This window comes from Microcaecilia unicolor, chromosome 4 (assembly GCF_901765095.1).
Source record: "Microcaecilia unicolor chromosome 4, aMicUni1.1, whole genome shotgun sequence".
In the NCBI taxonomy this organism is placed as follows: domain Eukaryota; kingdom Metazoa; phylum Chordata; class Amphibia; order Gymnophiona; family Siphonopidae; genus Microcaecilia; species Microcaecilia unicolor.
In genome coordinates this window covers 80,564,763-80,579,383 of record NC_044034.1, presented here as the reverse complement: position 1 = coordinate 80,579,383, position 14,621 = coordinate 80,564,763, and the positions used below count along the sequence as shown (strand labels likewise).

Genomic DNA, 14,621 nt, shown 5'->3' with positions numbered 1-14,621 from the left:
TTTTTTTTTTTGTTTTTGTTTTTTTAAAGAAAACAGCTCCAAGAAGCTAGAGAATGAAAACAGAAGTAGAAAACACCTCGCAAAGACGTGAAAAAAGTCGAAGGCTCCTCAGGACGAGGTGAGAGGGACAAAAACACAGTCTCTCTCCCCACCCCAGACAAAAAGGAACTGATGTCCCCGCGAGTTGGGCGGGAAGATGGCGCATGACCAAAGGCTCTAGCAAGCTTTGTTGCTAGGAAGATTTCTGGACCTCAGGGCTGCCGTGGGCATCACCCATCAGTGAGAACAAGCAGCCTGTTTGTCCTCGGAGAAATGACGTTACCTGCAAACTTGAGGAAACAATTTTCACTTAACTATGGTAAATTATTACTAGAAATCTTAACTGCTTTAGATAGATAGCCAACAACTTTAATAGGTCCAACATAAGTATCTTAAAGTTCAATATACTGTATTTGGATTCATTCAAATCATTGCAGAAAACAAGTTTGCACTCTCAGTTTCCATCCATTTTTATTTCATTTCCTTAAAGACTGCTGGTAGGTATCTGCCACAGAGCCAACAGCACTCCAAGATGACAACATGGGCATGAAGACTACATGGAAGCTAAAGAGGGGCAAAGGGCCTTGACAATGATATGAAGATTCCAAGCCAGTACCATAGGGGTAACGCGGCACAAAGAGTGGAATGAAGATCCCAAAGCAACAAGAGCAACAAAGCACCAACATTGGCAGAAACACTAGAAAATATTAGGAAAAGGATAAGTAACACCAACTCTGGCATGAACAATCCAAATCTTATAAGCATGAGGCAAAGCAGCATAAAAACGGATTAGATCGTGGTTGCAGTTTTACGGGGGAAAAAAGCCTAAGAGTAAACCAGAAAATCATCCACAAAGTCACAAAGAACATCACTCTAAAACAGGGGTTCTCAACAAAGTCCTTGGGACACACCTAGGCAGTCAGGTTTTCAGGATACCTGCAACAAATGTATGAGAGATAAATTTACATACCATGGAGGTAGGGCATGCAAATCTCTCATATACATATGAAAACCTGAGATCAAACTGGGGAAGCACTGGTGCGGAATAACCATTCTGCTAAGACCAGAAGACGGCAGAAAAAGAGAACTCACCGTAGGAAAAGCCCATGAAGTGGACCACGGAGAAACGGAACACAAGGTCCTTTGCCCACTCAATAGAGGCGACACACCCTGATGGCCACGGCCCGACTGAGTCCCACTCTGTCGAAGAAGTAGCCATCGCCATTATGTTCTCTGAAGGCACAAGCACCACCTGGCCTGCTACGTGTCCTGAAGGGCTAGGAGACGAACAGCACCAAAAGCAGGTCCAGGCAGGAGAGACAGCACAAGCATCGCCTAGCCCACAATCCGCCTTATTTTCGAAAGAGAAAGACGCCCGTATTTTGACCCAAACTGGGAGATTGGCGTCTTTCTCCCGTGGGCGCCCAAATCGGCATAATCGAAAGACGATTTTGGGTGTCTTCAACTGCAATCTGTCGTGGAAACAGCCAAAGTTGACAGGGGCATGTCGGAGGCACGGTTAAGGCGGGACTGTGGCATGTTTATCGGCCGAGGAGAGATAGGCATCCTCGGCCAATAATTGAAAAAAGAAAGGCGTTTTTAGCGCGAATTTGGGTCACTTTTTTTTCATGAACAAGTCCCCAAAAAGTGTCCTAAATGACCAGACGAGCAACGGAGGGAATCGGGGATGACCACCCGTGACTCCCCCAGTGGTCACTAACCTCCTCCCACCCAAAAAAAACAACTTTAAAAACTTTTTTTTCCAGCCTGTATGCCTGCCTCAAATGTCATACCCAGCTCCATCACAGAAGTATGCAGGTCCCTGAAGCAGATAGTGGGTGCAGTGGACTTCAGGGCAGGTGGACCCAGGCCCATCCCCCCCTACCTGTCACACTTGTGGTGATAAATGGGAGCGCTCCAACCCGTTCCCAAAACCCACTGTACCCACACATTTAGGTGCCCCCCTTCAGCCATAAGCGCTATGGTAATGGTGTAGAGTTGTGGAGAGTGGGTTTTAGGGGGATTTGGGGGGCTCAGCACCCAAGGGAAGGGAGCTATGGACTTCCGAGGTAGTTAACATTTTTTTTTAATTGTTACAAGTGCCCCCTAGAGTGCCCGGTTGGTGTCCTGGCATGTGAGGGGGACCAGTGCACTACGAATCCTGGCCCCTCCCACGACCCAATGCCTTAGACTTGTTCGTTTTTGAGCTGGGCGCGTTTGGTTTCCATTATCGCTGAAAAACGATACCGCCCAGCTCAAATCCGCACAAATCCAATGCATTTAGCTGGCACATACCGTATTATCGGGAAAAAAGATGGACGCCCATTTTTTTCGAAAATACGGTTTGTCCCGCCCCTTCACATACCCGTTCTCAGAGATAGACGCCCAAGGAGATGGGCATTCGCGTTCGATTATGCCCCTCAATGTGTCCTGAAAGGCTGGAAAACGAACAGCACCAAAAGCAGGTCCAGGCGGGAGATCGGCCACAACGTCCCCTGTCCCATCCACCGTCCCGGAGAAGGAAGAAGGAGGAAAAGGGCTCTCCAGTCCGAGAGACTCGAGTCCATAACCACCACCATACACTGCAGAGGCGTCAAGGCATCCCTCCCACTGGGAGGAATTGCGGGGCCACAAGTTCATGCGCAGGCGTCACAAGAACAGCCATGGAAGACACAGCTGGTACTCCTGGGACACAGGATGCCACCTGCCGAGAAGAAAGAGCTGTAGATGTCACATAGGTACGCAGCCCACGGCACTACCTCCAATGAGCTCCTGGTGGGCAATTTGGAGGTTTGGATTCCAGATTGAGGGTGTATCCTGACTGGACTATTTGAAGATCCCACCGGTCGGAGGTTATGAGAGGCCACCTTTGGTGAAAAAATATCAACCTCCCCCCAACCGGCAAGTCATCCGGTGCAGACACTTTTACTGTGGCTATAATAACTGGAGCCAGTCAAAAGCCTGTCCCCTGCTTTTGCTGGGGAGCAGCATGGGCCTTAGACGCACGCTGTTGACGAGAACGAGCACGCTGGGGCTGAGCCTGGGCAGGCTGCCGAGAAGCAGGTGTGTACCTAGGCCTATAATAGGAATGGGGAGCACTCCTCCTCTTTCCCCCAAAAAAATCTCCTAGATGAGGAGGTAGTAGCAGAAGACGTCCGGTGGGAGAGTGAATCCATAGCATCATTATGCTTCTTGATCTGATGAACAAAGATCCTCTACTTTTTCACCAAAAAGGTTGTCCCCCCGGCAAGGAACAAATGCCATTCGCTGCTGGACAGAATGATCCAGGTCAAAGACACGCAGCCATGAGAGTCTACACATCACTATACCCCTAGCAGCGATCCTGGATGCTACATCAATCAAACGTACCCCTGGCCAGGAATTTTTGACAAGCCTTCTGCTGCCAGACCACCTGGCAAAAAGGCTCAGCCTGCTCCAGAGGAAGTGCATCAACCAAGCTAGACAGTTGCCTTATCGAGTCCCACAAGTGGACGCTCGTGAAAAGCTGGTATGACAGTCTTGGCAGCGAGCGTAGTGGCATGATACATCTTCCTCCCAAAAGAATCAAGAGTCCTAGCTTCTCTGCCTTGGGGCGCTGAAGCATAGTCTCTAATACTCCTGGCTCTCTTGAGGGCAGAGTCCACCACCATAGAATTGTGTGGTAACTGAGACCTCATCAATCCAGGTTCACCATGGATCCGATACTGGGATTCAGCTTTCTTCGGGACCACAGTGTCAGACAGAGGGGCCGACCAGTTTCCCATAAGGACTTCCTTCAGTACCTTATGCAGAGTAACTGTTACAGCCTCTTTAGGTGGAGAAGAATAGTCCAGGACTTCGAGCATCTCAGTCCTGGGCTCATCCTCAACCTCCACAGGGAAGGGAATAGCCGTAGCCATTTCCTGGACAAAAAAGGAAAAGAAAAGACTCTCCGGTGGAGATAGTCTCCTTTCTGGTGTAGGGGAAGGTTCAGAGTGAATCCCATACCATAGGATTCATCAGAAAAAAATACCTAGGATCTTCCTCTGACTCCCACGAACGCTCCTGCTCAGTATCGGATAAGACCCTTTCTTAAGGTACTCTGACACTGAACCTGCCTCGACGTCGAGGAACCGACACCCACTCTGAGTGAGACGAAGCTTCCTCTACCGATGTCGAAGGAGAGTCGACCTGGGTGGCAGCCGATGCAGATGCCGCAGGTGGCATCACAGTCGGGGACCTCACCACAGGAAAAGGGCCAGACACCGTTGCAACAGACGATACAGAAGGCGCAAGCACTCCCGACACCAAAGCTGACTGACATAGCAGTCCATCCAGTTCTGGAAACAAGGCGCGGATGTGCTCGTCGAAAGCGCCATCGGGGAAGGGTAAAGGGTCGGTGGAACAGGTGGTGTCAGAATCTGTGGAGGCTCGGGAGCAGGTACCGGGCTGCTAGAAGACCGAAGCATAGGCACCTCCTGTATCGAGGGGGAGCGATCCTCTCGGTACCGACGCTTCTCAGGTGCCGACTCTCTTGGCGTCCCGGAGCTCCTGGTACCATGAGTTGAAGGAGAACAATGACAGTGCTTCTTCGCCTTCACTCAAAGCCAGTCATCGAGACTCCTCGGTACTGAGGACATAGAATCCTCACTTCTCCTCAGGGCCGGGTCCAACGAAGGTCGGTCCCAGGGAGCCTGCATAACAGGAGGCCTAGAGGCAGGTGGAGACCCACTCGACGCCTCACTGCTCCCAGGGCGAATTGGTCTATCAGCAAACATTACCTCTGCTCCCGCCGACCTCGGTACCGATGTCAATGTCAAATGACCGGACCGAGCCCCAAAAAGCTTTTCTCGTTGGGCTTCTCGAGACGCTTGGGTCCATTTCTTTATACGGCTGGTATCAGTAACTGAGATGGTCCGGTTACAACGAGTACAACATTTGAAGTTATTGGGTGTCTTCGATGACATGGAAGGAAAAACGGCTTCGGCGAAATCAAAAGACGCGATTGTGCCAGTTAACAGAAAAAGGGGCACAAAAAATAAGAAAATAAGCCGGCCGTGTCGAAAAAACAAAGGAAACTTTAAAAGTGAACTAAACTAAAAGACACTACAGGAACTTTTTTTTTTTTAAACTGACAACTGAAGTAAATTAAAGAAATATATAGCACAAAAAGTGAAAAAACTCGCAAAGACTCTTTTCTGGGCCTGAGAGGAGCGCAGATAAAAACCTACCGCTCCTCAGCGCGGAGAAAAGAAAACTGAAGGGGCACGCTCACGCGACAGGCAGGAAGTCATCCGCGAGATTCGCACGCCAGAAGACTCTGGCAAAACTTTTATATTTTTTGCTTGGGACAAAAGTGCTGTTTGCTGGGCCGACGCAGACATCAACCCACATGTGAGAACAAGCAGCCTGCTTGTCCTCGGAGAATAAAGGAGAACTGTTATAACATCCTTTCAAGAATGTTTACACTATAACTTTGATGGAAGCACATCACGTTTGAGTACATAAGTAGCGCTTCAGCACGGAATGAACTGAAGTAGAAAATTAGACCCAATACACAGTATATTCATCAGCAACAAAGAGGGTTACATAAGTTGTGATGACAATAGTGGTTATATACTGGTATACTGATGTAAATGTATCATACTGTCTCCAAGGGAAAAGTGGACGTGAATAAGCAGTAGTAAGGAGTAGAGAGTTTGAATCAGCAGTATGAGAGAAGTGGTATGGAGTGGATGGATGGAATGCATGAGAAGCAGAAGAATCTGATTTAATTCAGAAGCGGATTTTATATATGTAAAGTTTGATATGAATAAAGAACTGAAATAGGTAGTTACTTTATATTGGTATTATTCAGATTTGTAACTAGCATGAAACTAAGGGATCTCATTATAAGGATTGGTAATATACAGGATGGAGAGATCACAGTGCTTTCTCAGCTGATCTGGCACCTTCCAGTAGGTGTGGTTTCCTTGATGTTCAGGACTCATTGGTGTGTGGAGGGTGTACACGAGTGTGGCTAATATTACCACTTTTTTTCTCCTTTCACTAACATGAATATATAGGCCAGTCTTCCGGGTGTCTGTCCTTCCACAGTTTCTCATTCTTGTGTGATATTTATGGCAGTACCATTAATGTACAGTGATTTTGTGCACTTCCACTGATATATACTATCATGTCACATATCAGACTAGGGTCCGAGTTGTTGTGATCGAGATGATACAAGAGTGTGCTTTGCATGTTTTAGAAACAGGGCTTCTGCAACTTCAATGGACCTTTCCAGGTGATGCCTTATACTTATGCATACATGCATGGCTTGGTCATGGAGGGGCATTCTTCCATGCCGGCAAAAGAGCTGGCGTTAGTGGAAGACACAGATGACTGCCATGAGATTGCTTTCCTCATCAGAGAAATGTGGTCTCTCCTGAAAGCCAGGTAATGTCTGTAATGTTGTCCTGATCTGGGACACTGTCAGGCCGAGAGGAAGTGGTACACTGAAATTTTGCTTTTGCAGTAGACGTACAATGCAAGGACACCCTCCAACTGTGTTGGACACTCCCACAGAGGCACACTCCATTATATATGTTTATGGGACTGTACTTTGATATGGATGTTTATGGTGCTGTACATAATATACGCCCTGCCTAGCCACACATCTGTACTTGGACGCTTTATTTCCGTTTTGAAGATCCCAAAATAGTATAATACATTTTATGCTGCTCATTCTAGAAATAAGTGGGTTTTCCCCAAGTCCATTTTAATAATGGTCTATGGACTTTTCCTTCAGGAGGCTTAAACCCCACTAACTTAACTGATTTTACTGCATTCTCTGGCAACAAATTCCAGAGTTTAATTACATGTTGAGTGAAGAAATATTTTCTCTGATTCATTTTAAATTTACTACTTTGTAACTTCATTGCATGCCCCCTAGTCTTAGAATTTTTGGAAAGAGTAAACAAGCGATTCACGTCTACCCATTCCACTCTACTCATTATTTTATAGACTTCCACCATAACATCCCTCAGCCATCTTTTCTCCAAGCTGAACAGGCCTAGCTGCTTTAACCTTTCCTCATAGGGAAGACATCCCATCCCCTTTATCATTTTCATCCCCCTACTTCCAAATAATCCACTGGAAAAAAAATTATACATGAACAAAGTCCAAGTGAAATAAGCAGAGAGCTTCAAGAGGATAATTCCTTTAATAAGCTTCTTTAGTGAACTTCTCTGCATGCCAAATTAGCCCCTCTGGCAAAGGAAAACATTCCCTATTTAGAATTATTTTAAAAATTAAAAAAAAAAATAAAAAAGGTTTCCTACAGATGTTTGAAATGTGAGAGCTTCTAAAATCCAAAAAGTATAATTTATTTTCATTAGGTACATAGCAGAAGTACTAAAAAGAAGGATTATGTTAAAACACATACACAAAAAAATAAAATCCATATTAGCTGCATCACAGCTCCAGGAAAGACCGCTTTCAAAGGAAATGGATGCCAAAAGATGCAGCTGCATCAAAATATTTTAAGGAAATATCCACTAATACAAGACAAGGGATTAACATCATTTCACTATTATTCACAAACCATCCAGTTTCACTGCTACTGAAGTCCAATTACAGGATGAAATAAAATTCATCCAAAAAAGATATTTTCTACAAGAAACAAAGAAAATAATGCTTACTTACATCATTTGTGTTCACATGCCAAGCCATATCGCCATAAGATACCAACTGACCATTGACATAACATCGAATTTCACTGTTTCTCCAGCGGTTGTAGATATGTACAATGCTGATCATATACCACTAAAAGAAACAAAAAAGACAGGTTATCAGACTTCTAAAATCCAGCAATCAGTAAATAAATAAATATGTGATATGAATTTAAAGATACTCATTTGCCTTACGTTAAAAAACAAAAGCAAAGCTGCTCTACCAAATATAATTTAAGCATGTTTTACAAAGAGAAAAAGTCTCTTGAAATGAAGTTGTGTGCTGAGAACCTGGGAAGCCAGAATTCAAATCTCACTAAAGCTCCCTGTGATCTTGGGGGAGTCTCTTTACCTTAAATTTCCTTAAGTAAAAACTTGAATTGTAAGCCCTCCTATAGGGAACTACCTGCTATAACTAAATGTAAGTTGCCTTGAGCTACTACTAAAAAGGAGAGTGCTAAATCCAAAATTTTATAAAATTGCACAGGGTTATACACAGACACACACACAAAAAAAATCAGGTGCACAGATATTCCAAGGGATGAAGCTGCCATGTATATCATAAAATACTCATGTACAAATGGAGCAGAGTAGCAGCCTAGTGGCTAGAACCATGGGCTGGAAACTGGAAGGCCAAGTAAAAGCCCCCTCAACAAACAGGCTTTCAACAAATGTCGAAAATGGGGTAAAGATGGTATGGACCAGCAGACTGAATAGGCCTTATGGTCTTTATCTGCTGTCATTTTTTTTCTCTGTTTCTATGTACTATCAAGCACACATAATTTGAGTGATGTCAAACAGATCTAGTATACTTATACAGTATTGTTCAAAGTACTAAAATAAAAATAAGTGTGTGTGTGTGTATATATATATATATATAGATAGATAGATAGATAGATAGATAGATAGATAGATAGATAGATAGATAGATAGAGAGAGAGAGAGAGAGAGAGAGAAAACTTTATTGCATTTTGCAGTACTTAAAACACACAACTGTTTCAAGATTCAAAGCCCAAAAAAATTAAAGTGAGAAATCCCATCCAAACCAAAACCCAACCTCCCCATACTCAAATGTATCACACAATTAAATTCCGTAAAGTAGTGGATTATGTAAAACAAAAGAGACACCAAACATCTGTACATTGCCTAATCTTACTGGAATATTCTGCAGCTATAGCCTCATATTTACATAGCAAACATACCAAGTTCCACCAGTACCGAGGTTTGAAAAGTTTTTCCAGTTCTTTAAAATGTCCTAAATTGCAGTGGTGCTCAGAATTCTAGATAAAGCTTTCCTCGTCTTTCCACCCCACAGGCAAGTAAAGATTGTATAGCAAACAGAATCACTGCCTATTGTAAATAATTTGCGTGTTCCCACCAATTATTTTGACCTCATATTCCCCCAGACTGCTCTTACACAGTCCAGGAATTAACAAGCTCCATACTCAGAAGGACTCACTGGGATATAAGATAGTTTATTAAAATCTTACCAAAAGCAGTACAGGCACATTAGACGTTCATCTCTGGATCATGATGGGACATCGTTTCACACAGCAGGTGCAGTCTGATCTCTCTCTTCAGCCTTCTGGAGCCTTCTGCCTTAACACCCTTCAGACTGCCCTTTTTATACCCTTCTGACTCTATTCATCCTAATGGACCCTAGCTTTCTCACCAGAACTCTTTGGTCCTTATCAGTTGATAAGAATGACTTCACATGTTCCCAAGTCTTCCTCTAGCCCCCCCTGGATGATCTCATTCAGGGTGCAGCTGACCCAGTACTATCTTCATGAAGCCAAAACATCTTTGCTCGTGACTTCTTGCAGGTGCCAGTCTTGCTTATTTGTTTATAGAGCAGATTCCCCCACCTCTATCGGCTCTCAATTACCTCATTTCAGCACTTGCTACAGTGAAATGTAATTTGTGTCAGAAGTGATCTTTGATTTTTACAGGCCTAGTTCTTAGCCTGAGCCATTGGCCTGTATTTCACTGAGAGCAAGGGACAGCATATTTCTACACTATGCCAACAACATATGCCAAAAACAGAACATATAAATCAGCAAAATTTGCAGACAGAATCCAAATAGTGAAACAGCATGTGGTCCAGCATGCCCAATGCCAATGGCCAGCAAAGGCTGAAAGTAGTGAGCTTCATCCTACAAAGTAGTGCTGGAGTCCAAACCATTCTATGTGCTATGAAATAGAGCAACTGTATTAATACAGCAGAGACAGTACATTGCACGAGCTGTAGCCAGAAGTTGGATCATTGTGGTTCAGAGATGGATGTCTAGGTTTCAGCTGCCCATATGTCCTATAGAGAACACAGAACAGAATAAGGTTTCTGACATATATATGTATGTATAAAAGGCTGAAGCAGAAAATCCTTCACTCTCAACGAAAGCAAAACATTCATAATCCTTGTTGTCGCTTTCAGAGATCCAGGATGCAGTAATGCAGTTGCATCCATTTAAAACACTGCAAGAACAGTAGTTGATATATTTCGTCCATAGCTCTGAAAAAAAAAAATCAATCTTTGACAAGTCTCCAAGAAGTGCTGAGTTGTGAAGCTGAGTGGCTTTGCCACAGTAAGGCTTGGAGAAGTGATTAAGAAGTAAAGACATATTGAATGTTGGTTGATTCCAGGGAAGAAATTGTTTTTCCATGGTTAGTTGTCAATATTATGCCCAATGCAGCCTATTTGGTGAAACACGGCCACGTCAAGACTGGAACTCACTCAATAAAGATTTGTTTGAACATCTTCCTGTCTGCTTTGCTGTTTGCCTATTTGGTGTTGCAGAGAAATAGAGCCTATTTTGGTTCCTCTGAGCGTTAACTCTGCCCAGGTGACCCTCAGGGGGAGGAATGCTGCCTTCGGCCGAACCCCTGGTAAGCCTTTTCTTGGCTGGGAGGTGCATGGTGGAGGTGCCCACTGCTCCCAACCAGCTGTCTTCCAGGTGCTGTGGAGGACTTGCAGCCCATCTGCATATCCTCACAGCCTTCTTCGGGTGACTCCCAGGTGCACTGCGAACCGCTCAGGGTCTTCGCTCCAGGTGCCCAGCGCTCCCACCAGCTGCCTTCTAGTTGCTGTGGAGGATTTGCAGTCCATCTGCATATCCTCACAGCCTTCTCCAGGTCGACTCCCAGGTTAACCCTGATCCTCCCAGGGCCTTTCCCTCTAGGTGCCACGCATTTTCTCTATACACTTTGTATTTTCTCCCAGTCACTTCTTGTGGCTCCAGTACACTTTCTTTTCTTGGTACTGTCCCTTCCTAATCTCTTTCTCCATCTGAAACCACTGTATACTGCAGGAACACATTGCCCACCTTCTGCTTTCATCATCTCACCACCTCTTTTGACTTTTCCCTTCTTCTCAGCTCTTAATCTTCAACATTTCCTTCCTTCCATTCAACCATCTACATTCTATCTGAGTACATCTCGCCTTCGTCGCTTCGGTCATGCCTCTCTCCTGGTCTTCCACATCAGCTCTCATACTATTCATGCAGGTCATACTGTGATATCTCCAACCTAATTTCTGTTCCTCTCCTTCCCCCTTCTTACCCTGCCTTTCTCATGTGCTCTGTGGAATGCCCGCTCTGTCTACAATAAAATTTCCTACATCCACAATCTCTTTATCTCTCGTACTGTCCATCTGCTTTCCCTGAGACTTCACTTTGCCCTGAAGACTCTGCATCAGCATCGGCCCTGAGTCATGGAAGTTATCTTTCCTCCCATACTCCTCACCCATTTGGCCGCAGAGGTGGTTTTGGGCTACTATTTTCACCTTCCTGTAGATTTCAACCAACTACTTTCACTCTCCTGTAAATTTCAACCTCTTCTTCCATCTGTCTCACTGCTTTTCTTCCTTCGTAGTTCACTCCATCCGTCTATTCACTCCTCTGCTTCTCTGAGTAGCAGTCATTTATTGACCCCCTAAGTCCCTTTATTCCTTTCTCACTGACTTTGACACCTGGCTTTCCTTCTTTCTTGAACCTTTATCTCCTTCCCTCATTCTTGGGGATTTTAACATTCATGCTAATAATCCCTCTGACTCTTATGTTTTCAGTTTCTCGCTTTAACATCCTCTTTCAATCTTCAACTATACTCCACTACCCCCCACTCACCAGAATGGCCAATGTCTTCATCTTACTTCTCCAACTGCTCGCTCTCCAGTTTCTGCACCTCAAGTGTTCTGCTCTCTGACCATCATCTGATAATTTTCACCGTTAAACACCCTCCCCCCCCCCAAGTCCCATCCAATCTCAACCAATACATTTATGAATCTTCAATCTATTGATCCTTCTACTCTGTCCTCCACTGTTTCAAATCTCTTCTCAACCAATATGTTATCCAAGTCCGTCAATGAGGCTGTCTCTTCCTATAATACTACTCTCTCCTCTGCTCTAGATACTCTCACTCCTCCCACTCCCCGTTCTGTAAGGCATACCAAACCCCAGCCTTGGCTGACCTCTAAGATCCACTGCCTACATTCCTGTGCCCACTCTGCCGAATGCCTTTGGCTGAAATCCCGTGCCCATGCTGACTTCATACACTTCAAATTCTTGCCGACCTCCTTCCAGTCTGCTCTTTTACTTGCCAAACAGGACTACTATATTCAGCTGAAAAATTCTCTTGGCTCAAACCCTCAACATCTCTTTGCCACACTGAACTCTCGCCTCAAGGTACCTTCATCTCCAACTCCCCCTTCACTTTCTACCCAGACTCTGGCTGAGTACTTTCATGATAAGGTTCACATGATTAAACTTGAATTGTCAACCAAGTCACATCCACCTCTCCCATCCTTTAGTCCATTCTCTCAGCCCTCCTTCAAACCCTACCTGTCCTTCCAACTACTGCCTCTTCTCCCTCTCCTATCCAAGATACTTGAATGTGCTGTTCACCGCCATTGTCCTGACTTTCTTTCATCTCAAGCTATTCTTGATTCATTTCAATCTGGCTTTCACCCTCTTCATTCAGCTGAAACAGAACTTGCTAAAGTCTCCAATGACCTGTTCCTCGCCAGATCCAAATGTCTGTATTCTATCCTCATCCTTCTCAATCTATCTGCTGCTTTTGACACTGTTGATCACCGCCTACTCCTTCATACGCTGTCTTCACTTGGATTCCAGGGCTTTGTTCTTCCCTGGTTTTCTTCTTCTCTCGCCCAGGGCTTTGTTCTTCCCTGGTTTTCTTCTTCTCTCGCCCATCGTACTTTTAGTGTACACTCCGGTGGATCCTTATCCACTTCTATACCACTATCAATTGGTGTACTTCAGGGATCTGTCATGGGACCTCTTCTTTTCTCCATCTATACGTCCTCTCTTGTTACTCTAATCACATCCCATGGTTTTAAGTATCACCTTTATGCTGATGACTCCCAGATCTACCTCTCCACATCAGAAATTTCAGCAGGAATTGAGGCCAAAATATCAGCCTGCCTGTCTGACATTGCTGCCTGGATGTCTCACCGCCATTTGAAACTAAACTTGACCAAGACTGAGCTTATCATCTTTCCCCCATTCTCTATCTCTGTGGATAACACGCTCATCCTCCCTGTCTCATCAGCTTGTAACCTTGAGGTCACCTTTGACTACTCTCACTCTCTCTCTGCACACATTCAACAGACTGCTAACATCTGTCATTTCTTCCTCTATAATATCACCAAAATTTGTCCCTTCCTTTCTGAGCACACTACCAGAACCCTTATTCACACTCTTACAACCTCTCACTTATTTGCAACTTGATTCTCAAAGGTTCATCTCTCTCCCCTTCAATCTGTTCAAAACTCTGCTGCACAACCAATATTCCGCCAGTGTCATTATGCTCATATTAGCCCTCTCCTCAAGTCACTTCATTGGCTCCCTGTTTCACATACTGGTCAAGCTCCTCTTATTGACTTAAAAGTGCATTCACTCTGCAGCTCCTCACTACCTCTCCACTCTTATCTATCCCTACACTCCTTCTCGGGAACTCCGTACATTGAGTAATCTCTCTTATCTGCACCCTTCTCCTCTACCACTAACTCCAGACTCCATTCCTTTTATCTTGCTGCACTATATGCCTGGAATAGACTTCCTGAGCTGGTATGTCAAGCTCCATTTCTGGTCATCTTCAAATCGAGGTTAAAGGCTCACCTTTGTGATGCTGCTTTTAACTCCTAACCCTTACTCACTTGATCAGTACCCATGTTTTAGCATTCCCACCTTAGTAATTCCTTTATTTGTCCTGCTTGTCTGTCCCAATTAGATTGTAAGCTCTGTCAAGCAGGGACTCTCTCTTCATGTCCAGTAGCACCATACAAATGATAAGAAGTAGTAGTAGTAGTAGTTTTATATAAGGATAGCACTGCAGTTCTAGGTTTGTAAACACCACAAGCTGTTTTTCTATATTCTTGTAAAATCCAGATGAAAAAATAGGTATCATACACATACTGTACTTAACTGGTGCTATTGCCATTTTACAGTACCAACACAATCCCACCAGCTAAGACTTAAGGGCGCCCATTGGGAGCATAATTTTCACTTTTTTCATCAACCGGGCCTTGTTACTAGGGCTATTCATATTCAATTTGATTCAGCTCCAATTACATTATTCGTATTCGGCTGAATAGTAATTTAAATTTGAATATGAATAATCCAGGGCTTTACTGTGCTAAATCCTACTGAAATAAACACACAATCTCTGATTTCACGTTGCTTCTTTTATTATGTTAAATCTCAATGCTCATAATTCGTATTTGGCCAAATAGTATTTTTCATTATTTGTATTCAGCCGAATAATAAAATATGCAATTCGGTAGAGCTCTGCTCAACACTCAATTGTTGATCCAAACTCCGGGAAAAGATACATACCAAGATATTTTAGCCCCTTGTCATTGGAATGGGAATTCATTAAACATTT

The 14,621-nt window shown here is 44.2% G+C and overlaps 1 protein-coding gene across 1 annotated transcript in view; it reads right to left on the bottom strand.

The window, feature by feature from the left end:
• NBEA (neurobeachin) overlaps positions 1 to 14,621 on the bottom strand; it is a 1,994,973-nt gene that overhangs the window by 1,687,248 nt on the left and 293,104 nt on the right. Inside the window, 1 exon segment of the mRNA XM_030200381.1 lies at positions 7,702 to 7,821. Coding sequence (XP_030056241.1) covers positions 7,702 to 7,821 — 120 coding nt within the window.